Raw genomic sequence first — 24262 nt, forward strand, 5'->3', positions numbered from 1 at the left:
CCGGCAACAAGAACAAAAACATTGTAAAGCTTTTATCAGTCCACATTATCATTAGCCGCATTTTCTGTTGGTGCCATAAAATCCATACATATGCGAAGATAAACATGTTTTTTTTTTTGGTTATGTATGTATACACGGATATAAGCAGCAAGGATTCCCCACATACGCATTTGGATTTTTCCCACTTCCGTTGCCATTTCCATTATTAAACTCTAATATACTTCAGTCGGCGGAAAAAGAGAGTTAAATAATGCTTGGATTGGCGGCAAACGATGATGGGAAGTACTTACTTTTTATATACATAAAGGTTTTACCTTAAAGACTTGAAGGTTAATGGTTTAGGGAACTTAACTTGTTATCCAGGAAATTAATTATTGGATACATATTAATTCACCCAAATTCCAATTTATTAAATCTCAACAATAAATCAATAAATAAATCAAGAAATGAAATGTTTAAAAGATGTTTTCAGCAGGAAAATTACAAATTTTCATATTAAATCGTAGCTTGTTTTTATTTTTGTTGATTAACAGGACAATCAAGATATATCATTTTTAAGTTTTTTAATACAATTATTTCAAGTTCAGCAAACATTCTGCAAGTTACATATATCTGTAATACTTATGACCAACCAATTACCTAGTGTTTCTATAGTTTTTCTGCCTTTAACTCCCCATAAATTAATGTGGAAATCTGCCCACTCGATTACCTTTGACAGACCAAGCATAGCTATTTCGGTATCCCCGATAATAATTTGCATATCAGCTTTATAATTGCATCATCACGCTATTTATCGTTGTGATAAGCGACTAATTATGAGCATGCGAAAAATACCCAAAATATAGTAATTGGTGACCCGTTAATCTCTCGGTGATTAGTCAGAGCGGGTCCGGAAAAATTGCGGAGAGATATGTAAATGCCATTTATGAGATAATGCTACGTAGAATTAATAATAATCTAGTTTATTGGGGGGATTTATATTGGATTTGCTGGCTGACAGCTGCCGGGGATGGCCAAACTAATTGAAAATAATCAGATGCTGATTATTCCGATGCTGATAGCATGATCGATGGCCGCTGGCCCCGATAAACAATTCGATAATTGTGCGTAATAGATGATTAATAAACTGATAGACAAATAATACGTATCCGACTGGGTGCCGTGGCTGTTGCCGACTCTGCCCTTTTGCCACGTGTTGCGTATACGACTGGGTGGCCAGCACCCACAAGCGTCCATGACTGCGCAAAATCCTCACCGAAATACGCCAACCGTCGATGTCGATTACATTGTGGGCGGTCTTCGGTGGCGCCAGACTTCGGGCTTCGCAGTCGGGTCGGGACCGAGTCCGTGTCCCACCTGAACGCGTTGAAATCTTTCGTATCCTCGCCTCGTATAAATCGCGGTCTCCTTGGCTGCCGATTTCACTTACGTTTCAAACTCAAAGCCGTGCAGTCAGCAGCAGCCGAACCAGAGCATCGTTATCGGTATCTAAAAAATATATAGAAAATCGTTTTTCAACGTTTTTTGAACTCAGTGCTTGCGCTTTATTTCAGTGAGATATTCGAGACTCCAACTACAAGTCTTTTTGGAGAGTGTTGTGTGAATTGTGAAAAAGGTGAGCGGAACACTAATCCCACTGGATTTGAAACCATTTGAAATGGTGTCTGAATAAATAATTGGAATAAACCAAAAATATATAATTTAAATGATTCTCTAAAATATCGGTCATAATTTTTGGCACCCTTTCAATAGATTTCGAATATTTTTTACGTTTAAATAAATATTTTAAATATTATCCTTAAAAAATGTAAAAAGGATATTTATTTTATATTTTCTGATGGTTACAATTTCCAATGTAATGCAAGTAATGTTTATTGCAATTATAAAAATAAAATATTTTATATTCGTATGCTCAAAAGTGAAACATTACCATAACTAGGAGATGAATTAGATAAGAGTTAGGTAGAGTTAATTAGGTAAGTCAAATTTCAAACAATTTTGCATTTTTAAAAGAAGATTAATAGTTTTGTCACAAAAAACTTTTGTGAGACGACAAATATACATAGCTTATTTAGTAAAATTATTTATTTAAAAAGATACATTTTTAAAAATAATTATTAAAATGTTATAATCTTTCCAATAAATTGAAAGTATATATTTCCACAGAAAGGTCAGCCACGGGCAGACATTTCAAAGTTCCTTAAAATCTTTGTTTTTAATATAGTCACATTAAAAAGTATTCGAATTGATCAAACTTGACCGAATTTGGGGTATTCTAAAACATATTTCAAAATATTCAAATGAAACTATGAGAAAACACGATTCTTAATTTTTTTTGTTGTGAAAAACTTCATGAAAGGGGCAAATTTTGATACAAATTTCTAAACCAGAGCCATTATGCTTTGAGTTTTGTTTTTAACATCACTCTGAGTTTGAAAACTGTCGAAAGCAAATGCAAATATGCTCTTCAAGTTTACTTAATAAATAAAATCCAGCATGTAAAGTATGGTGAAAAAATGTCCCGTGGGAGATATCAGGTGCGACTCTGATTAACATTAAATGTAAAATAAACTGCACTTTATTTCTGATTGAAATTGAAAGCACAGGAAACGGACATTAACGCATGAACATTTAAAATTTGATTCATTGAAACAATCCTTGGCGTTTCGCTGAAATCAGTGTTTAAACAGCTCGCCGCGAAAGTGACTTCTGTATGTGTCACGTACGAATTCTTAAATTTTTTTTTTAATGTCTTGAAGTCCAGCACAAATTATAGACCTAGGAAAGAGCTATAAGTTAGCACTTAAACTAAAACTAAACACACTAACGTTTTTTTTTTACTATGAATGCGTACAAATGTCGCATTTGACAGAATAGAAAAGCCCATAAGTAAATAAAAAGATCAGAGTTGATACATTTTTCAATAAATATTTATTAACTAATATATAACGGTTACTTTTTTAATTAAGTCATTGTAAAGATCTTCTTACATATGTGGCGATTTTTGAGGCTTGCTCATGTGAACCGTTTCGAGTCAATCTCAACTTAATTATGCTTTTATGACTCAAATTTTCATATGTTTATAATTCGGTAAATGCCCTGAGCTGGCCCCTTCAGAAATTGCTTCTTAGCTGGCCTAAGCCATAAAGTCAACATGGAACCCAAGACCATTGTGGCGGCGGGTCCCGGATGATGATGTGTGCTCTATGCCCAGGACATTTGTTGCTTCCCCTTTGTCCTTTTGGCCCCGGCGACCTTTTTCCTTGTTGTATCGGCCAGAATCTTTATTTTATGCTGCAAAATTGAAGTTGTCCGTCCCCTTGGCTTTATGGCCGCTTGGCCTGGATCGAGTAAGTCCTTTGGATTATCGCAATCATTTAAAGCTTTACTCTCTGCTCTCTCATATTAAGGGGCGCCCCTATAGTTTAATGTTATTGAGAGTCCCTTATAGCGGTTTGCCACTTCAATTGCTGAAACTTTTGCGCGAACTTCTTTTTGAACTTGCAGAGTGTAAAGTTCTCTGAACTTAAGACACAGGCAATTGAAATTAATTTCCCTGCATTAATAACAACAGTTGTGAACTCTGATTGGCCCCGAAATTGCTCAGTGGGTCGAACGAGTGACTTGGCCTGGGAGCATCCAAACTTTAACAGAATTCAATCGAATTGTAATTGAAGCATGGCCTTGATGCCTCAAAGAGTATCTCGTATTTCATGTTTAATAAATGCGCAATTAAATTCCTATTTGGTTAGTCATAAAGTGGAACTTGCTGTTTATAGGAACAAAAAAACTACACTAATTGGAAAATGATGAAAATTAAAAATGTATTTAAGTGTGGTGCAGCGCAAAAGCCGCTTAGCTGCGGAGGAAGTAAACGTGGGAGATTGCCTGGCACAGTGTCCCCGTACATGCAGGATAAATGCCAGTAATCCTGGCTTTTTTTGTATGCTTTTTATGGCATTATAATAATTACAGACTTTTTTGCGAGCTAAAACAGTAAAGAATCAGATTATGTTTACTACTTGTTTTATTTCTTTGTAGGAGTTTTTCTGTAGTTTGTTTTTGAAGAAAGAAAAAAATGATTAAATGTGTGTTTAAAAATGGAAAAGAATATTTATTTATGAAGTTCTCCAGTTTCAAATAGCAATTCTTTGTTTACAAAATGAAACATTATACAAATTATTTATGGACAAGGTGTGAGAGGATTTAAAGCCTACAATTTCAATCATCCGTTGCCAAGGACCTTGCCTTTTCAACAATTTATGTCCACTGTTTTATGCAACACCTTTATCGTCACTTTGTTCATTTTATGTTGCCTACTTTCTTGGGCCAACGACATACATATCTGGGGAAATTCAATTCTCTCGCTCAGGTGCTCCGAATGAAATGGAAGGCGTCGAAAGCACTACTTAATTTAATGCTCTGCCCGCCGGTTGTTTACGAAATGCTCCTTCGACTGCGACAATTTGTGGGAAATCCTTGTTTTCTTTAAATTTACCAAAAAAAGGGAAACAAAACAAGCGGAGCGGAGAATCACAAGAGACAGAGCGGGAGAGAAAAGGCCAGTTGATTTGGGTCTTTGGATTTGCTATCACATTTTTTCCATCTTTATATCTTGTCCTATCTTATCCTGTTGTTTCCTTTTCATCTTGGGGCCTGTGAAAATACTTGGATGCGGGAGCTTTGCATACTCAATTAATTCATGTAAGGAGGCGGCATTGAAAGTTTACCTCAACTGGGCAACAATTAAAAAATGCTTAGACAAAAAGGCTTTAAAAATTCACTTGAGCGTGGATAAAAAAGGGCTTATGTCTCGAAATGTTTACATAATGCCCGCAAAATGGCTTAGAAAACTTTTTGGCCAACAAAATGTTTCTTAACAAGCAAGCTCGCGGGGGCTCCCCGGGTGCTCTCTCTAATTAAATTTGCATATTTTTATTAATTAAATTGTTTAGCCAGTGTTTACTAGGACCCTCCGACCCCGAAAACTTTTGCTCGGCGTCTCACACACATGCATGCTAATCAGCAGAGAGAACGGGGAATCCCCTTCGAAAATTAACACGCCCCAAGGCAACGGCAATGGCAAAGGCAAAATAAACAAACTGGGGACAGGACAATTGCAGAAGCAATTGCGAATGCTTGCCACGCTCGCCACTCGAATGGGTCCTGTGTGGACGCGTAAATTCGTAAATTCGAAGAACCCCAGTAGATTGGGGCTATTTTCAGGCACATTTCCCCATTTATTGCATTCTTATTACGAGCTGGATTTTGCTCATTATTTTTCAGTTTTATATTGCCCTCAGAATCGGAGTCAGGGCTACATTTAATTGGGCACGATTCTCGGCACACAAATGTTTACGTCTCTAATTAGTCGAGTTTACGAATATTCATAAACGCATGAAATATCAGAGGTGTTAAAGTTATATCAAGTGGAAGTGATGTAGTGTGGGTGGTGTATGCAAATAAAGGGCTTTTATGGTTCATTAAAAGTTCGTTGTAGAAGCTGCTATACATTGTTTCAATAGTTAAAATTGTATAGAAAATACTTACTAAATTGTATCCCGTATAAAAAATATCAAAATGCTAACTCCATGAAACTATAAAGTTCCTCTTAACAATTTTGAATAATAAATATAACTTTAAAAGGTGAAAGAAATTGTTTTGAGCTTTGGTTACCAAACTTTATTAAAAAAATATATAGGTATATACTTTTATTATTATTTGTAATAAAACCAATTTGATATAAATTTGTTCTCTGTGTGGTGCAATTGTGTATTAAAAGGATCCCTCTCTGTCTGGTTAATATTGAGTGTTTTACTGCTGGTAATTTTTCACCCCATTTCATATATCTTCTGCCACTTATGCCTGGATGGAGGATAAATTTGGTCTTTGGTGAATGTTAACCTTTTAACATATAAATTTTCACTTTCCGTTTCCATTTGCATCGCCATAAACTGGGCTGCTCTGCTCCCGCACTTTTGATGGTATTTCTCTGCGTTGCTCCGTGCTGCTCCTCCTGCCAAATATTTATTCACATTTAAAAAGTATTTTATGTTGCATTTTCCTATAAGCATTCTTTGAGCCCTCGGCCCCTGCCACGTGAGTCCAAATACCATTCCACGGTGATAAGACATGCATTCGTCCCCCTCGGTCCTCCCTTCGATTCTCCGGACTGCTTTGGTGTTGGATTTTATGAGAGCGCTGGCTCCTTCGGAGTGTTTGCTCTCCTGCTACTCGCTGCCTCGGCTGGATTGTGTCCTGGCCTCAATTTCCCTGAATTGTTTGTATGACAAAGTTTGCATATTGTAATAAATTTCGCTTTAAAAAATATTTGAACATTTATGGTCGGCATTTAAATTAAATACTGTATTTGCCGGCTCAGCTGGGTGAGCAAAAACGAAAGCCGAATATTAAAACAAGGCCCAGGAAATGTCTTTGCGCGGAAAGTAAAGCGGAATATATGAGTTTTCCGGGGGGGGGCAGATGAAAAGTTCATTACGATAATGGCAGCTTGGTTACCTGAAAGGCAAAGGAAAGTTAAATAATATATATTTGCTTGATTAAAAACAAAGAGGCTAATACAGGCTCCTTAACTGTTGGATAACCTAGCAGGCCACCTGCCTAAGATCCTTCTGGCCAGGTTGTTTTCTTTTCCAGTTGGATGAGCCTGCAGAATGCTGCAAGAGAGCAGCTATTTTCATTCAACGAAGGCGGAATTAAAGTTTAAACCTCTCGTAACTGGTGGGGCTCAATTGCAAAGGCAATTAAGGATGAGAACCACATACAACACATACTGCTGCAGTGGGTTAAATAGCACAATACTAGGGGGGAAACTCAATGTAACGAGTGTGCTCAAAGTAAAGCTTTGTGCCATCGAGGAGAAAACATTTACATTTCGCCGGCAACTGGCAAACTGAAATTCAATGCAAAACGACAGAGCCATCGAGGGAGCCAGCCAAAAGGGAGGCAAAAGTTGTGGCAACAATGCTCATAAAACATAAACAAACAAACAGACGTCATTGCCACTGGCAGTTTATCAGGCAGCAAATACGAGCGAATTTCCAGGAGCGTGTGCAGAGGGCTTTACAGGGGCGGTATTTACAAGGGGGGGCTTAGAGGTCTGACAATGCAATCAAGCGAAAGTGACAGAGCGGCAGGCACAGCAACACTCTGCTGTTGCCATCGATATGTCGACGTCGACGACAACTGGTGCACATGGTGACGGCACCGGGGGATTCGGGTTTTGTGTATTTTCCTCTCAATACTCGAAACTGCCAAAGTATTTAGCAAAAGTTCGCCACAAGTTATCCCGTTTTTCACACACAATTTTGTATTTTTTTTTGGAATGTGTGTGTGATTCCCCGTAGCATAGTTGGCGGTCTTCTTTTCATTTGAATATTTTGCCACTCTTGTGACGCACTCGACTCCTTTCTCCACACGAGTTACGTGACCCTTATGTGCTGGAACTTTCCTCAAAGTGCGAAAAGTATTTGCCAAGTTCCCTTTGCTCAGTTCATATTTTCAGGATGCTCAACCTTTACCTTGTGAAATTTTTCACACACATTTTTTAAGAAAGCTTTCAAAAGCCAGCAAATGAATGTTAAGAGATAAAACGAATAGTTTGGCTTATTATATGGGAAAATGGCTTTAGGGTTTTAAAATGTTTTTTATTAAAATAAAAATTTCCAGCAGGTGATGTCTTAAAAGTGTATTTATTAAAAGTAAAAAGTTTAAGCCACTTTTTGGAGGTCAGGGGACTTGTTTTATTTCCCAATAAACACACAGCTTCCACCTACAATAAAGTTTAAACATTTCCTTTTCCCCCATATATTTTTTACCTATGCTCCTGGCTTACCTATCCGTCAATTATATGGCAGGTCATACATCTCTGTCGCAGAAAATATGAGTAACAAGAGTTGCATCAAATTTCTTTGGCTTTTTAGCCATAAATATAACTATAAAACAGACAACAATACTTAAAATGTTTTCCCCAGGTAGTTGAACCTTCTCAGTTTTATATTTTGTTAAAAATCTTGACTCTAACCGAAAACAACGAAAACTCATCAAAGAATAAAAGAGTGAATCGAATTGTGGCTGACCCGAAAGCGCAAAAAAGGAAACAAACTCAACAATTCCGAATCACCGGAGGCTAATTCACAAATTCCCACAGTTTGAATACAGAAATACAAAGGAGTAAAAACATTTGCCTAACACCGAATTCCCATTTGGCATAAACCTGTTGCCGGCATAATTTGTGGCCTGTTCTGTGTTATGAAACCCAAAAGCCCCGCCTCAAAGCCCGCCCACCTGCGGCCAACTGTCCCTGCCACTCCTCCTCCTCCTCCTCCCCGCTTTAGTGGAGTGCAATTATTTTAATCTGTTGCCGACATTTTCGGCATAATTTTTCATCAATTTTAAAGATTCAAGGAGCTGAGCAGCGGCCATGGCATAACAAAAATAAAAGAATTCCTTGGGTCGCAATGAATTTTTAAGTAAATGTAAAGAGTGCCTGGCCCCGAGTAGAGTAGGCCGCTTCATCCCCAGGATCTCGGAGTTCCTCTCATCCTGCTCATTCTCGTTCTCAAGCTGAAGCTCGCGTGGCAACTCCCAGGAGGATGTTATCCTGTCGGTTGTTGCGGGCAATGCTTTTAGCCTCCGCAAGTTAAATGTCCCGCCCGGATCTCCGTCTCACCTTGGGCCCCCCCTTCCACCTCTCTCTCTTTCTCTTCCGTTGCCTTTTCCACCTCATTGTCTTTATGTGAGCCACCAGTATACCCGCTCCCTCGTAGGTCAACAGTTTTTACATTGTTTTCGGCATCCGAGCAATGCTCGGTTATCCACAACAAGAGGCTCGAGGTTGTGTCTCCTCTCTGTTTCGTGTCCCTGAAACGAGGCGTAACTTTGCCACAAAAGTTTTTTTTCTTGGCTCCCCTGAGGAACAACGCAAAGTTTTCTTTGAGTTTTTTAATGGTTCATAACCATCATAGGTTAACAGTTATAATTACTATAGTGGTCGCCGACGTGACCTTTTAGGGGGAATAGTGTGCGCGGTATAATTCGTTTACGAGTGTCGTTGTCAATTAATCTGCGAGAACTTCTGAGCAGTAAACCTATTAATAATGTATCAGGGGAATATATAACGTTTTTCTCCTCTTTAATCAAAAGAATAGGACTTTCCCTGGGTTTTTTTTCTTTCCAGGTAAAAGCCCAATAATGCTTTGGCTTTTCCCATATAAATAGAATTAAAGCTGATTGTTCAGACCTAAGTGTTGACGTCGCGTGTTCTAAAGTGTCCGCAAAGTGTGGTAATAGCCAGCTTAACCAATTTCGAGTCTTAACCAATCTAATCGACGGCAGATATTGTTCCCCTGATTGATTGTCACAAATTGTTAGCTTTCCCATATTTTGATTCTGACACTTCAGACTGCCAAGTTTCTGGCTTGTTGATATCTGAGGGATTAATGCCCGATTCTAATTGATAGCAATGTTGCGAAGTTTAGACCCTCTGCACTTGGGTGAAACTTGGAAATTACGTACAAGAAAAGTTCATTCTCTCCACCTCGTCTTCACGCAGTTAAGTGCCCTGAGCATGTCCTTAACTTATAAGCAGTTTCCATTAGCCAGAGCCTCTGGAATTTGCCACCGGAATCGAAGGATGAGTGGGATTACCTGGGCGTCGTGATTGCTTTGGCCAGTTTTGTGGACATTTAGCCGGCTTATGTTCGCTGGCCATGCCCAGACCCATGGCCGTGTAATCAGTTAAGATGGCATCGCAGACGCACACAAAGCCACCGCAAGGACACCAACGCCGCTCAGCCAGAATCACGGGGCAAATCAAATGTCTGCCAACACAAATCCAAATCAATCTTCTGTCTCCGGCTGCGTGGGGCTTGTTTGCTTAATTTGACAAAAGGAATAATTTGATGAATATCTAAAATGGCAGCGAGTAGAGGAACCCCGGCGTGTTGCCAGCTCCTGGCATCAACAACCGCAGCTCCTTCCGGGGCAGAATCCTTCGCCCCAATCCACTGACTTTGTCACTAATTCAATAAGCATCCAATTACAACGCGGCAGGAACGGTTTTCCTTCCCTCGTTCCCCTCCCCCGGCGTATATGCGCAATTTTCCTCTGGTGTATATAATGTATATGAAAATTTAATGCAACTAAAAATGGCCGTTGTCGTGGCTATAATTTCCCTTAATTATTGTGCTTTGCTTTCACCTAGCTTTTGGTAAATTAGTAACAATTTATTCGTTTTGAAACGTCAACGATGGTTAGATTTTATGTAAAGCTAATTAAATAATGGGGAAGAGAGCTAATAAGTGTCACAAGACCGGTAACTATCAGTACTGGAAGGATATTAGAATTGGTCGATTTTTTAGGCCTTTAATTGGAAGGAGTAAAGTTTATTAGTTGGAGAGATTTAAGCAAGATATCAACGGATTTTGTTTTAATCTCTAATGGTTTCTTTTACTTTTCTTATTAAAATAATATTTTTCTATGTGAAGGAATCATTTTCGACCCCATAAACCATAGGGTAAGGTGGGGTAAAGCCGACCTAGTAAATGGTTTTGGCTATAAAATGCTTATTTTACATCGGATCAAGTCGTTATAAATACCAAATTAAAGGTTAGACTTTTGCGCAACTTTCTATGCATAGCATTTTATTCATACCGTTGAAAAGTTTTGAGATACAGGCGTTTTACGAAAAAGTTCATTTTTGCTATGTTCAAAAATGATGGGGTAAACCCGACCGCCTATGTTTTTGGTTGATTTAGTACAGATATAACCTAAATATAGGTTTTGCAATGATAAATCAATCAATGTTATGTTATATAATGGTAATAAAAGATAATAGAATTAAAAAAATGAAAATAACAAAATAATTAATCAGTATCATCTGATTCGCCGCTCAAATAGCTTGCTGGCGTTTTTTGGTTCGAGTTGAACGTCTGGTTGGCTGCGATGTTAATGGTTTTGGTGTGATTGTTGTTTTTTTTGGATTTTTTACGGCAGGATTTACCCCACTATTTAGAGGTCGGATTTGCCCCACCACGTAATTTTTCATAAAAACGCAATTAAAAAAGAAATTATGAAAAAAAATGAACCAAACTTATATGCACTTTGTAGGACTTTATTCAAAGAATCTAAATCCACTTACCTTTTCATGCGATAACTTTGACAAAAAGAAATATCCTGCAGTTAATTATGCACAAAAATGAAATTCAAAATTGTGAAAACTAACTTGTTGTCGTTTGACCATCTCAATGTTGACTAATAAAATGCTGTCATACCACCATTTACATTGTTTTCGATGCTCTACACGACAACACTAATATTATTTTGCGTAGTGCTTCCGATTTTCGAAAACAGAGGGAGGTCGGGTTTACCCACACTGTCGGCTTTACCCCACCTTACCCTATATATTCTTGATCAGCATCAACAGGGGAATCTTTCTAGATTTGTCAGGAAGAAATCGATTTTTTGACAGTTTTTGCGAAATTTGATAAGGGGTTACATCATTAAAATTTTTGATTTTGATAAAAAATTGAATTTTCAAAATTTTTAAGTGAAGTATGCAGATTTATTAACTGTAGAAAATCTTGCACAGAACAGTTTTCCGATTTAAAATTAATGCTCTTTTGGCCGAGTTATGATATTTTTAATTAAAAAAAATCAAGAAGTTTTTTAATATAAAAAATCAGATTTTATAATACAAAATAATATTTTTCCAAGTCAAGGAATCATTTTCGACCCCATAAACCACATAAATTCTTGATCAGCATCAACAGGGGAATTTTTCTAGACATGTCCGGAAGAAATCGATTTTTTGGCCATTTTTGCGAAATTTGATAAGGGGTTACATCATTAAAATTAGCAAAAATGGCCAAAAATTTCGATTTCTTAAAATTTTAAATTTGATATGCAGTTTTTTTTAATTAATAAAAACTAACACAAAACTGCTTTCCGAATCGAAATTAATGCATTTTTGGCTTAGTTATGATATATTTTAATTGTTACCTGCAAGGGTATACAAACTTTGGCTGGCCAAAGTTAGCTTTCTTTCTTGTTTTTAATATTTTCTATCTAGGAAACCCAAAGTGTATATTCAAATAACACAGGAACACAAAATTAAACTTTGTGAAATTTCCACGAACCATTTCAAGTTTTCCATGATATTTGGGTGCTCCTGAGTAAAAGTCCCATACAAAATTATTTTCCATCACCTACAGGTTCCGCGGTATACCTAAGAATACAAAAAACCTATGTTTGCCGACATTTTGAATTACGTGGCCTATATAATTGGACTTACCTTTATTATTTTTGGTAGGACCTACTCTCAATACATCACGGTACTACTAAAAATTAGTCCCAATCGTGAACCATTGCCCATGTCTTTGGAATTCGACGCCAAAGTTGAAACTCCCAAAATTTTCAGCATTTCTGTGATGAAAAATCAATTCTGAGAATTAAATCTTATATGGAACTAATTTTAAATATTCATTGAATCTATTGTTCATTGTATTCTTTAATTTCGGTTTAAAGCGTTTTAATGAGGACATTTTATTGGATTTATTAAACGAATAAAACAGCTTTTTTGGTTTTTTTATCTACTCCTATTTGCTGTCAAATTTTAAATAAGTCAAGGCAACCTATAAAATAGTAGTAGATATGTTTCTTTTTATATATAATATAAATTTAGTTTTATATTAAATAAAAATGTATTCCGAACATAACATTTTTAAGACAGCTTAGTAGCCAGCGATAATCCTTACATATTTAAGTTTAGTCAAAAAGAAAAAATGTATATTATATATAAAAAGAAACATATCTACTACTATTTTATAGGTTGCCTTGACTTATTTAAAATTTGACAGCAAATAGGAGTAGATAATAAAACCAAAAAAGCTGTTTTATTCGTTTAATAAATCCAATAAAATGTCCTCATGAAAACGCTTTAAACCGAAATTAAAGAATACAATGAACAATAGATTCAATGAATATTTAAAATTAGTTCCATATAAGATTTAATTCTCAGAATTGATTTTTCATCACAGAAATGCTGAAAATTTTGGGAGTTTCAACTTTGGCGTCGAATTCCAAAGACATGGGCAATGGTTCACGATTGGGACTATTTTTTAGTAGTGCCGTGATGTATTGAGAGTAGGTCCTACCAAAAATAATAAAGGTAAGTCCAATTATATAGGCCACGTAATTCAAAATGTCGGCAAACATAGGTTTTTTGTATTTTTAGGTATACCGCGGAACCTGTAGGTGATGGAAAATAATTTTGTATGGGACTTTTACTCAGGAGCACCCAAATATCATGGAAAACTTGAAATGGTTCGTGGAAATTTTTGGCTGTGTACCTGTGTAATCTTAGTAACGCATTTCCTAGTACATAATATTTCGGCCCAAAGGCTCTAAGACACAAATATACCCCGCCAAAGTCTTCCCACACAGGGTAGAGGCACTAAAGCGCGTGGAGGTATGTTTTTGATTGCTATGATGCTGGGAAAATACATAGGCTTAAATCCTTGGCCCTGGCATTGGGATTGAATGACCTAAATTCAATTTGCAGAGTCGTGTGCCCAGATCCAGAGCCAGGTCTGCCCCACCACAAGCAGCCCCGCCCGCCGACCCCGTAAGTAGGTTTTCAGTTACCAACGCAGCGGGCAGGCGACCCTCAGAAGCCGGGGGCCTGTGTGTGTGTGTTTTTGTTGTTGGCCATAATCAACGCAATGCAATTTCAATGTCTGACTCTCGTGTTACACTTCTGTCCAGGCTGCACCCACCGGACGTTGCTCTAACCTACATCCAATCCCTAGCTGCTACACCCCGAAAAAAGCTATTAGCAGAAAGGAGTAGAAATTGGGTTACATTCTGTGGCAAATTTTGTAGGACAACCCGATTAGGGGACAATTTCTATTAAGTAGGATTTACCCAAAAGCGCACGTAGAACTTTTGATTAAAAAATGCATACTTCTAGCCAGAAAACTGTGAAAAACTAGTCTTTTTTTTGGGTGTCACTGACATACCACAGATAGCCAGACCACAAAGCTTTCTGGCCAAGGTAAGAGCATAAGTGCATGGTGGACAGGTGAGGGAGCAAGTCAAGCATCTCGTTAGACAAATGCCTGTGCTGACTAGGCAGCACTTGATTTGGGTTAAGCGGCGGGATCTACGGCGACGACGACCACGACCGTAGCCACAGAGCTGAGCTGAGCTGGTTCTGGTTCTGGTTAAGTGTTTTGGCAATTCCGGTTGATGGGATTTGGTAGCTGGACGGGATGTGGCTCGTACTGTGGCCTGAGATGGGTTCATATTCGACAGGATTTCTAATGCCAGATTAAGCAGTCAAATTTTGATTGCTAAGAACGTTGCTTTGATGTTGGGATGTTAAGTTTGTTAGAAGGATATAATCCACTTTGTTGGGCAGCTCTTTTTGAGTTGTAAGTGTTTGTAGGTTTTTGTTAAAAGAATTTAAAGGTCATTTAAGCAAAAGCCCATCAGTTTGTCTAGAATAATTTTGTTTCGAACAAAGCAAAGTAATTGTAGTATACTTCAATTTCATAAAATTAAAAATTTAATCAAATATTTATAAGTTTACAAGCATCATGACACACGTCACCGCGGAGGCGGTTATGACTTAAACTCATCCTTCCCTTGCTCTGCCACTGCCCACTGCCATTTCTTGCTTCAATATTTTACCAGATTAATCGCCTGGCACTTGACTGCCTCTGGCACAGAGTTCATAAAATACGAGTGGCTGCATCGGCGATCAGGCGAGCTGCGAAGATGCAATCGGCGAAAGGATGGCATGGAGGCACTCCTCCGCCAAGACACCCACTGCATCCCGGTGTGACCTGAGGGCGAATGTCAAACGCGAATTGTTCACTGACCGAAACCGATATTTTTCATAATAAAAGCTTATTTGTTCGCTTTCCATTTCACCGCTTCGGCAAATATTTATCAATTGTGAATATTTGCTGATTATTTTTTGTTCTCGGTTAAATATGTAGTATTTGCATCTGGGACTCTAAGCCTTTAAGCCATCCAGGATTACGCAGGGCAAACAGACAAAAAAGAGAGAATAAATCGAAATTCCGGCCAGTGGGTTTCGGTTAGTTCACCGCTGGTCACCCCGGGCGTATACTTTATTTATGTATTTACGGACTACAATCAAGTCCAACCATTTCCAACCACTCGCGCGGGCCCATAAATCAAAAATGATTGATAAACAGCCTGGCCAGAGACGCGACCACCGACGTACGTATGTGTGTGCGGCATCTGAGTTGCCTAATAATTGCACATGAAATGTCACCGCAAACACTACAGGTCCTGCGCCATCGGTAATCATACGCCCCGTGTGCCCAGAATAGTGACTGAAATTGGCCAACGGTGCGTGAAATCCGTTGATTACTTTATTTGCCCCGAAAGTGCGCAACGCACTCGCCCGTGGACGCCTCCGTTTTATTGTGACCCGGTCTCCGGCCGTGTGTGGCCAGCACCCAGCGATAAGCGGATGCCCTGCACCACAATTAACCTGTGGCTGCCCGCAGGACCCCAGAACAGAGAGCACTCGTCCTCCACACATGACCAGCCACATTGGGTGAGCTCGTCCTGCGAGCTCCTTTTGCTCCCTTGGCCGGCAGTAAAGCGCAATCACACAAATGAATCGTCATTGTCCGCATTCGCTTAAGGTTGCGCCAATTGAAGGAGGATTTTATTTGATTTTAAATCTGATTTCAAAAAGGATTTGAGTGTTGTAATAATATAAGGAGTCTGCTGGACTCTTCCTGCATTTTCTTTTATCTGCTGAAAAGCGAAATATATTTTTATACGAGCGGGAAAATTGGTTGAGGGAAAGCTCAAGTTGATTGGAATGGAATGCCTTTCGTGGAAATTTTGTGGCCAGTTAAGCCTAAGTATCAAAAATGTTTCCCCTTGAGTAAAGGCAATTAAAGGGCGGCATTTTTGTAAATTAATCAGTTGAATTGAGTAGGTTTGAGAAATGTTCAATTCAATTTCTTCGTTTAAAGCATAATACATTTATTTTAAAATAAATAATAATCTCAACATTCTGTCAACAAATTCTCTAAGAAAAGTCAGAAGAAACTCAGGAACGTTTGTACTATATATCTCCTCATCCCTAGTTTATCCTTCAAGATAATATAATTATTTTATTATATATTTTTGGTTTAGTTATGAACCCACACCTGCTTATCATTATCGCCAAATTATTGGCTTATCTTTTTATACAAAGAACCAATAATAATAATAAATGATAACGAAAATATGTATTGAGGGGGACACTGATCTGATATCTTTTGGAAAACTGATAGGGACTAAGAACTTTAGGAACAAAGTTCATTACTAGGCACAACCTTAAAAGGTTTACGATGAGTACCTATCAAAAGAACTTATTGTAATATCTGCAACTGCGCACATGAATTTGCAGATTATATTCTATAGAAGCAAGTTATCTAACATCGCCTCATCCCCACCTGAAGTGATGATATGCCTGGCCGCACGACCAAATAGATTATAATTATCGATAGATAAAGCCTTCGGGACGTATACTCCTCAAGACCGGCCACTCAAGTCACATCACATCGCCTTATCGCCCTCCAAATTGGGCTGTGATTGATGGCAAGTGCTATAAATTAGGGGCCGGCACTACGATCGTCAGTTAGTCGAACTCGAGTAGACAACAAGCCAAGTGAGAATGTTCAAGTCCATCGCTGTGATCGCGGTGCTGGTGGCCCTGGCCAGCGCCGAGCTGCATCGCGTGCCGATCCTCAAGGAGCAGAACTTCGTGAAGACGCGCAAGAATGTGCTGGCCGAAAAGTCGTATCTGCGCACCAAGTACCAACTGCCCCAGACCCGCAACATTGACGAGGAGCAGCTGTCCAACTCGATGAACATGGCCTACTATGGAGCCATCTCCATCGGTACTCCGGCCCAGAGCTTCAAGGTGCTGTTCGACTCCGGCTCCTCCAACCTGTGGGTGCCCTCCAACACCTGCCAGAGCGATGCCTGCCTGACCCACAACCAGTACGACTCCAGCGAGAGCTCCACCTATGTGGCCAACGGCGAGTCCTTCTCGATCCAGTATGGAACTGGCAGCCTCACCGGCTACCTGTCCACCGATACCGTCGACGTCAACGGCCTGAGCGTCACGAGCCAGACCTTCGCCGAGTCCACCAACGAGCCGGGCACCAACTTCAACGATGCCAACTTCGACGGCATTCTCGGCATGGCCTACAAGTCCCTGGCCGTGGATAGCGTCACTCCTGTCTTCTACAACATGGTGTCCCAGGGTCTGGTCGACCAGTCCGTGTTCTCCTTCTACCTGGCCCGCGCCGGCACCTCCACCAATGGTGGCGAGCTGATCTTCGGCGGTTCCGACTCCTCCCTGTATTCCGGCTCCCTGACCTACGTGCCCATCTCCGAGGAGGGCTACTGGCAGTTCACCATGGCCAGCTCCTCCATCGATGGCTACTCGCTGTGCGATGACTGCCAGGCTATTGCCGATACTGGCACCTCCCTGATAGTGGCTCCCTACAACGCCTACATCACCCTGTCCGAGATCCTGAATGTGGGTGAGGATGGTTACCTGGACTGCTCCAGCGTCAGCTCCCTGCCCGATGTCACCTTCAATATCGGCGGCACTGACTTCACCCTGACCCCCTCGTCCTACATCATCCAGTCGGATGGCAACTGCATGTCCGCCTTTGAGTACATGGGCACCGACTTCTGGATCCTGGGTGATGTCTTCATCGGCCAGTACTACACCGAGTTCGATCTGGGCAACAACCGCATTGGCTTTGCCCCCGTGGCTTAGGTTAGGATCTATGATCAGCGATTAATAAAGGAATGAGTATTTAGTAGTTGATTTTGAATTGATTTTTGTTTACCAAAGTGGGTCGCTTTTTGAAGGCAATCTAATCTGTTTACCACATTTACAAGTGGAGTCTTGTCATGCAAAGGGATGGGTTTTATTATCGAAATATAAGCAAGGACTAGGTCTTTGATTTCGTCAGAAATGTCTATAGAATTGTAATTTCGTACCCTATATGGTTTTTGTTTACAATATTTACAATTTAGATATCACAAAATGTCTATAGAATTGTAATTTGTACCTTTATGGTTTTAGTTTACAGTAAATATTGTAAAAGAAAACCATAAGATATCACAAAATGAAAATACAACTCATTTATTGCATTTAAAGAACATACTTGGAAGGTACTCGTGATTTTTTATACCCTTGCAGGGTATTATAATTTCAGTCAGATGTTTGCAACGCAGTGAAGGAGACGTTTCCGACCCTATAAAGTATATATATTCTCGATCAGCATCAACAGGGGAATCTTTCTAGACATGTCCGGAAGAAATCGATTTTTTGGCCATTTTTGCGAAATTTTATAAGGGGTTACATCATTGAAATTAGCAAAAATGGCCAAAAATTTTGATTTCTTAAAATTTTAAATTTGGTATGCAGTTTTTTTTAAGTAATATAAACTAACACAAAACTGCTTTACGAATCGAAATTAATGCATTTTTGGCTTAGTTATGATCTATTTTAATTGTTACCTGCAAGGGTATACAAACTTTGGCTGGCCAAAGTTAGCTTTCTTTCTTGTTTATATATTATATTCAATGTGAAATCTATTTTAATACTCATTTCTTGACATGACTTGTACTCTGAACTAACAAAGCTAACCTAATGCAATTGTAAATTGATCATGTACATATTAACTATTAATGGTATTGCATTTAAATATTTATATTTATAAAATCCCCAAGTATCCCTCAGTCGACTCTTTCGATTGTAATATTCCTGAAAATTCAGACGATAATTGCTTCTAAATTCACCCTGTCCACCTGTCTGTTAAACATGAATTAGAATTGCTGGCCATGATTTATTGACACCTGATTTGACAGTTGTTGCGGTTGTCCAACACGTTATTCGGTGGCCCGCAAGTTCCCCACTGCAAATGTTGACTCTTCCAAATGGAAATCATCCGAGAGAGATGAGAGATGCCAGGTAATGACTGGCTGACACCGATGGCTCAAAGAGCCAATTTATTTGTCCAGCCTGTTGCGTGGTCAGTGATGTGTGTCACTGGGTGTCAAGAGGTCCCTGGGGTCGGTCTTCACGGCTGTTTCCTGGGTGGGGACTGGCCACTGGTATGATGTCAGTGCGATGGTGCGAGTCTAAAGTTTTGCAACTGCAAACACAACGCAGTGACAACACCATTTACGGACGGAAGAGGGGCCGGAATATATAGAGCGGCGTTCGTGCACAGCGACAGGAAGTGGAAGTGCAGTTGAGCAATGCAAAAGTACGGATCCGAACGGGGCCACAGGTCATATTTGCCTCTGTTGGTCCGAGTAGCCAACGCAAATGACTTGCCGACAAACAAGGAGGGGAAAGCTGAAAGAGCAGAGTTTGCCTTCATCGTGGGGCTGGGTTTGGGACTGCTTCGTTGAGTAGTTAATGAATCACTTAATGGAAAACCTGGTCAGCACCCGACTTCCGCTCCAAGTGGGAGCTCAAACCCGGACAATCGATACGTAGTTGCCTCTGATGGATGTTGACTTTAGAAAGCTAAGCCAATGACAATAAAATAAGTACGTTGAGAATTAAATTCAAAATACAGTAAATAAAATGATAACTTAAAGCCCAGTTACATTTTTGATAAAGTTAAAGAAAAGGATGCTGCTTTTTCTGCAAAGAAAATTCTTCTTCATAAGCTCCAAGTACAAAAATATATATATGTCACAATCAGGCTAGACACCACACAGCAATTACTGAATTTATTAATAATAAATATTGAAGCTAAAAGCTCTTTAAAAGTCTATAAAGGTCAACATTAATTAAGGCTACAGTTTTCCATAGCTTTCAACTATATTTTAAATTAATGGCAAAAGCTTTTTTGACTTGCCAAATGGGAAAGGGAACTTTCTATAGTGTACATTAATATAAAGAAAGCATTTTTAAAAATATTTTCTTAGATTGTTTGGGTATTTTCTACTAATTCTTTTTTAACATGTTGGAAACATTTTAAAACAAATATATAAACATTATTTAGGAATTTACCTAGCTGAATTTTTAACTCTTACAGGAGACAGCCGCACAATGATGACAAACCGATGTGCTTGCTTCGCCTTGGCCTTCCTGCTCTTCTGTTTCCTGGCCATTTCGAGCATTGAGGCAGCACCCATGCCCAGGTAGTTGTACCTTCTCTATTCCACAGTAGCCCACACCCATATCCACAGATCCTTACGGATTTGGTACAGAGAGACTCATAACCTAATTAATTTTTGACACTTTGCATGCGAAAACCGAACATTTTGGTAGAAAAATATTTGCCCAAAAGCAATTACCTCTCTGGAGTGCCCCACCAGCAGTTGCAGTTGGTTTAGAGCAAATGCTTGCCATATAGGATATGGGAATATATATATATACGTTTCGTTCACATCATCGTTTTCACACTTTCGAGTGTCAGCGTCTTTTTCCACCCATTTGAAGTCTTGGCTGCCGGGCGAGGGAAATTTTTAATTAATAAAATGTAAACGTTGACGAAAAAGTGTGCCAGCAAAATTTGAGGCTTTCTCGGCCACACACTTCAGTAGAAGTACTTAGACTTTTTCTTTCTGCACATATTAAAGCAAGACCTTTTGTTATAACATTTCGGGAAAGCCCGAAACTCAATTTCCCGTTGAGGCAGCCATTAAAAATTCATTTGCCTTGCAGAACTAATTAGCAATTGCTCGAATGGAAAATGCCCTCAACATTTGGGCATTAGCAAATAATTGGGTTTCCATGCAAATGAAAGTTTTAAACCAGCCAAATGTCAAATTTAACAGAGCCAAAGTAATTAGACATCCTGTTTATCCGGATCCGGCAAATATACAAAAGAAGCAAACACTAATTTTCCATTCCGCTGACTCCCTAAATAGCCAATCCAATGGCGGAGGCTACGGCGGCGGCTACAACGAGCTGGAAGAGGTGCCCGACGAGCTACTGATGGAGCTGATGACTCGCTTTGGACGCACCATAATAAGGGCACGCAACGATCTGGAGAAGTAAGTCTTAAATAATAGTTAATAATTTTAGTTACTGTGGGAACTGCATGGTATAAAAACTCCTTCACAATATATGGTAGATTGTAGAATACTTTCAATGCTTTCTCTCTCCCTTCACAGCTCTAAGCGAACCGTGGACTTTGGCTTGGCCCGCGGTTATTCGGGTACCCAGGAGGCGAAGCATCGCATGGGCCTGGCTGCGGCAAACTTTCCCGGCGGACCCGGACGAAGGCGACGCTCTGAGACCGATGTCTAAGGCGCTAACTCTGGCTGAACGAGTCCTGCGGACGTAGAGGACGAGTTTCCACTTCCCAAAACTCAAACTTGGCCCATACTTTGTGTCTTCTATAGAGCTCTCTCTCATTTGCATTATGTTGGATTGTTTGTTATGCATTGTACATACATATAAATATTTATTATGAATCTGACCTCATGTATTCATCGCGACATACATTTCCGCACAAGTGTTTTTTGCAGTATTATGGAATAATAATAATAATTATTTACCAGATATCAAGCTATACGAATAACCAAGGCGAACACCGAAATAAACAAGTTAAACTGTTGCTCCTAAAGATAATGTTGAACCCCGTTTAATGCCCATTTCAAACCCAGATTACCCTCTGTCTCTTGAAAATTCTTTGAATCGCTCGTCTTAGTCGTTAAAAAATGCAAGAAATAAATAACCAAAAATATATATATATATTCAAGTGTAAGCAAAATCGCGCAAAAAATCTTTAACTAGGTATGTCTTACATAAACACGAAAACTATATACACTGACACACGTTACATGCATATATGGAAAACGTTTTGGCCCCCAATGAAGCCAAGGAAAATACCCAGCGAAACTTTAAGTTTATTTTTTTGTTAACTCAATAGTCAAGATCAAGGTCCTCCCACAGGTCGTAAATTATTGTAAATATAAATTATTGAAACACGTACAACCACAAAGCGATACAAATATATATAGCCGTATATATATATATGTATATCTATAGAAGTCTACTTGCATATATATTTAATAATTATTATGTCTATGGAAAAGCTGCATACATAAACATTTACCGTGAGTCGGGCACGAACAAATAAAATTCTACATTTTGAGAAACATCGTCAACGCTTGTCGAGCTCAATTCTTTATGTGAATTTCAGAGAAGGATTAAGTATTTAATTACACTCGAATTCAACAGTTGTGGTTTGTGTCTGCCCAGGTGGTTGTGAGCCATTTACTCCATCCATCTTCTATCCTGTGCTCATAAAATGTATCCTTTGGGGAGCTGCAAACGCATAAGACATCTAGCAAACCCATAAAGCAGCAATGCAATTGAATTTATTTATTTAGAAGTGAATTAGAACCGGCTGATTTATGCATGGCTTTGGCTAGTAAGTGGACTTCGAGGAACAATAAAATTGGTAGTAAATTCCATTGAAGCCTTTTTGATGGAAAGATTAAACATTAAATCGAAATTAGGTTATGAAAGAGCTGAGAATTAGTAGAATACTTAAGAGCTAAACTCGGAAGATAAGGCAACATGTATGGTTTTATAAAATTATTATTAATATTGTATCACAAACCACATAAAGACTTTAGCTTTACGCGACACCTTATTATTTATTATTAATGTTAAAACGCATAAGTATTTATATTTAATTTTAGTTTTAGTAACTAATTTTATTCGAAAAGTATATACAAAATTAGACAAAAACACAGTATTTAGGTTTTTGATAAGGCTAATACTTTGCAAGTATGACAGAAATTTACATTTTAAACAGAAGAGAAGGCCATATATTTTTACGAGTCAGGATTGAATTCAATTTCAACAAAACGCGAGCTCCAAATATTCAGCTCAATGGGCTCGAATGAGATTTTTAAGTTGGGATGCTCAAGGTCAGGTAGGACCTAAAAAATATATAGATATTAGAAACTATTTAAAAAGTTAATAGTTAAAACCTACCCTTTGGGGGTCCAAGCCAGTGTCGTGGAGATGCAGAGTCAGCGGAGCATTGCGATGTAGCAGAACTTTGGCCATGGTTGTACTGGGCTGGACCATCTGATAGCACAACTTTGTGGACGACAGGTTAAGAATCCTGAGCGTGGGGCAGGCACCTACCATCTTCCACAGCTGAACGGGCGAGGGTAGGTCGCGCATCTTCAGTAGATGCAGCTCTTCCAGATGCGGCAGCTTGTGGCAGATGGTGTGCAGCAGCTGCGATTCGATGTCGTCGTCCTGCAGTACCAGCCTGCGCAGATTCCTCATTACTTCGATGGCGTCCGTGACCAGCTCACTGCTCCAGTAGGAGTCGTGGAAGAGCAGCGAACGCACCTTGAGCGGCTGGATCTTGGCTATCGAATCCAGCAGGTACTCGTAGTAGTCGCGCGTGTAGAAGGAGAGGCGCCGGAAGTTGGGCAGTCGCAGCAGCTGGGGCAGAAAGTCGCCCAGCAGGTGGTGATCATCGATCTGGAGCTCCTCTAGCGTGGAACACCGGGCGGCTTCCAGCACATCCTCGCCCAAAGTGACATTGTAGCCGTAGTAAAGCAGTGTTAGCTTCGTTAGCTGCAGCGTGCTGAAGATCTCCTTGAAGGTGTCCGTGTCCAGGTACTCGCACCAGATCAGATGCAGCTCCTTCAGCAGCTTCCAGCGCCACAAGTGGCAGCCGGTGGTGCTGCTGGTGAGCGTTAGGCGTGTCAATAGCGGGAACAGGTTTGTTAGGAGCAGTGTCTCATCGTCCGCCTCCTCCAGATTGTAGTCCATTTCGCAGGCGAGCGTCCGCAGCTGCGGAAAGCTGTATGGAGTCCACTTCTTCAGCAGCTCCATGCTACCCCTGCTAATCTTCAGGCTCTTCACCGAACCCGACCAGCACTCCAGTCCCTCCAGCATCAGCGGCTCGTGGGCACCGAAGAGCTCCATGACATCGCCGGTCAGCGTGACCGACTTGCTGAGCCGCCAGTAGTACTTCACGTATTCCCGGATACTGTCGTTCACCTGGGCCAAAGATATCTGGTCGATCATGGGCAGAAACTGGAGGATTTTAAGCCACAGGTCTTCATTAATTTTCTCCATTTTTGAGTGTAAATAATAAACAAAGAAATAAATAAATAATAAGGTAACACTAAAAAACTATCACATGTAAATATCGATAAGAGACTGTACACTCGATATTGT

At 39.6% G+C, this 24262-nt stretch overlaps 3 protein-coding genes across 4 annotated transcripts; 2 read left to right on the plus strand and 1 right to left on the minus strand.

The window, feature by feature from the left end:
- The first annotated feature begins 1402 nt into the window (after nucleotides 1-1402).
- Dh31 (diuretic hormone class 2) lies at nucleotides 1403-22215 on the plus strand. Of its 2 annotated transcripts, XM_017167080.3 has the most exons (5): nucleotides 1403-1484; nucleotides 1554-1615; nucleotides 20133-20241; nucleotides 20971-21096; nucleotides 21217-22215. In XM_017167080.3, the coding sequence occupies exons 3-5, from the start codon at nucleotides 20147-20149 to the stop codon at nucleotides 21350-21352; spliced, it is 357 nt and encodes a 118-aa protein (XP_017022569.1). In that variant the 5' UTR covers nucleotides 1403-1484; nucleotides 1554-1615; nucleotides 20133-20146; the 3' UTR covers nucleotides 21353-22215. The 2 variants fall into 2 exon arrangements, with proteins under 2 accessions (XP_017022569.1, XP_070144373.1); XM_070288272.1 differs by lacking the exons at nucleotides 1403-1484; nucleotides 1554-1615; nucleotides 20133-20241 and adding an exon at nucleotides 20682-20884.
- Nucleotides 16681-17894, plus strand: Bace (beta-site APP-cleaving enzyme). The gene has a single exon (XM_017167078.3). The coding sequence runs from the start codon at nucleotides 16730-16732 to the stop codon at nucleotides 17846-17848; it is 1119 nt and encodes a 372-aa protein (XP_017022567.1). The 5' UTR covers nucleotides 16681-16729; the 3' UTR covers nucleotides 17849-17894.
- Nucleotides 22216-22800: 585 nt separating the features above from the next.
- LOC108074775 (uncharacterized) lies at nucleotides 22801-24200 on the minus strand. Its single transcript, XM_017166953.3, has 2 exons — nucleotides 23054-24200; nucleotides 22801-22998 (listed from the first exon to the last, which is right to left on the minus strand). The coding sequence occupies exons 1-2, from the start codon at nucleotides 24158-24160 to the stop codon at nucleotides 22891-22893; spliced, it is 1215 nt and encodes a 404-aa protein (XP_017022442.1). The 5' UTR covers nucleotides 24161-24200; the 3' UTR covers nucleotides 22801-22890.
- Nucleotides 24201-24262: the final 62 nt, after the last annotated feature.

Source organism: Drosophila kikkawai, chromosome 2L (genome assembly GCF_030179895.1).
Source record: "Drosophila kikkawai strain 14028-0561.14 chromosome 2L, DkikHiC1v2, whole genome shotgun sequence".
Taxonomy (NCBI): domain Eukaryota; kingdom Metazoa; phylum Arthropoda; class Insecta; order Diptera; family Drosophilidae; genus Drosophila; species Drosophila kikkawai.

Coding starts and splice junctions, on each gene's coding strand:
- LOC108074775 (XM_017166953.3), bottom strand. CDS start 24,160: ATGGAGAAAATTAATGAAGACCTGTGGCTTAAAATCCTCCAGTTTCTG. Junction 22,999..23,053: donor CTGGCTTGGACCCCCAAAGG/GTAGGTTTTAAC, acceptor TATATTTTTTAG/GTCCTACCTGACCTTGAGCA.
- Bace (XM_017167078.3), top strand. CDS start 16,730: ATGTTCAAGTCCATCGCTGTGATCGCGGTGCTGGTGGCCCTGGCCAGC.
- Dh31 (XM_017167080.3), top strand. CDS start 20,147: ATGATGACAAACCGATGTGCTTGCTTCGCCTTGGCCTTCCTGCTCTTC. Junction 20,242..20,970: donor GCAGCACCCATGCCCAGGTA/GTTGTACCTTCT, acceptor CTCCCTAAATAG/CCAATCCAATGGCGGAGGCT. Junction 21,097..21,216: donor GCACGCAACGATCTGGAGAA/GTAAGTCTTAAA, acceptor CTCCCTTCACAG/CTCTAAGCGAACCGTGGACT.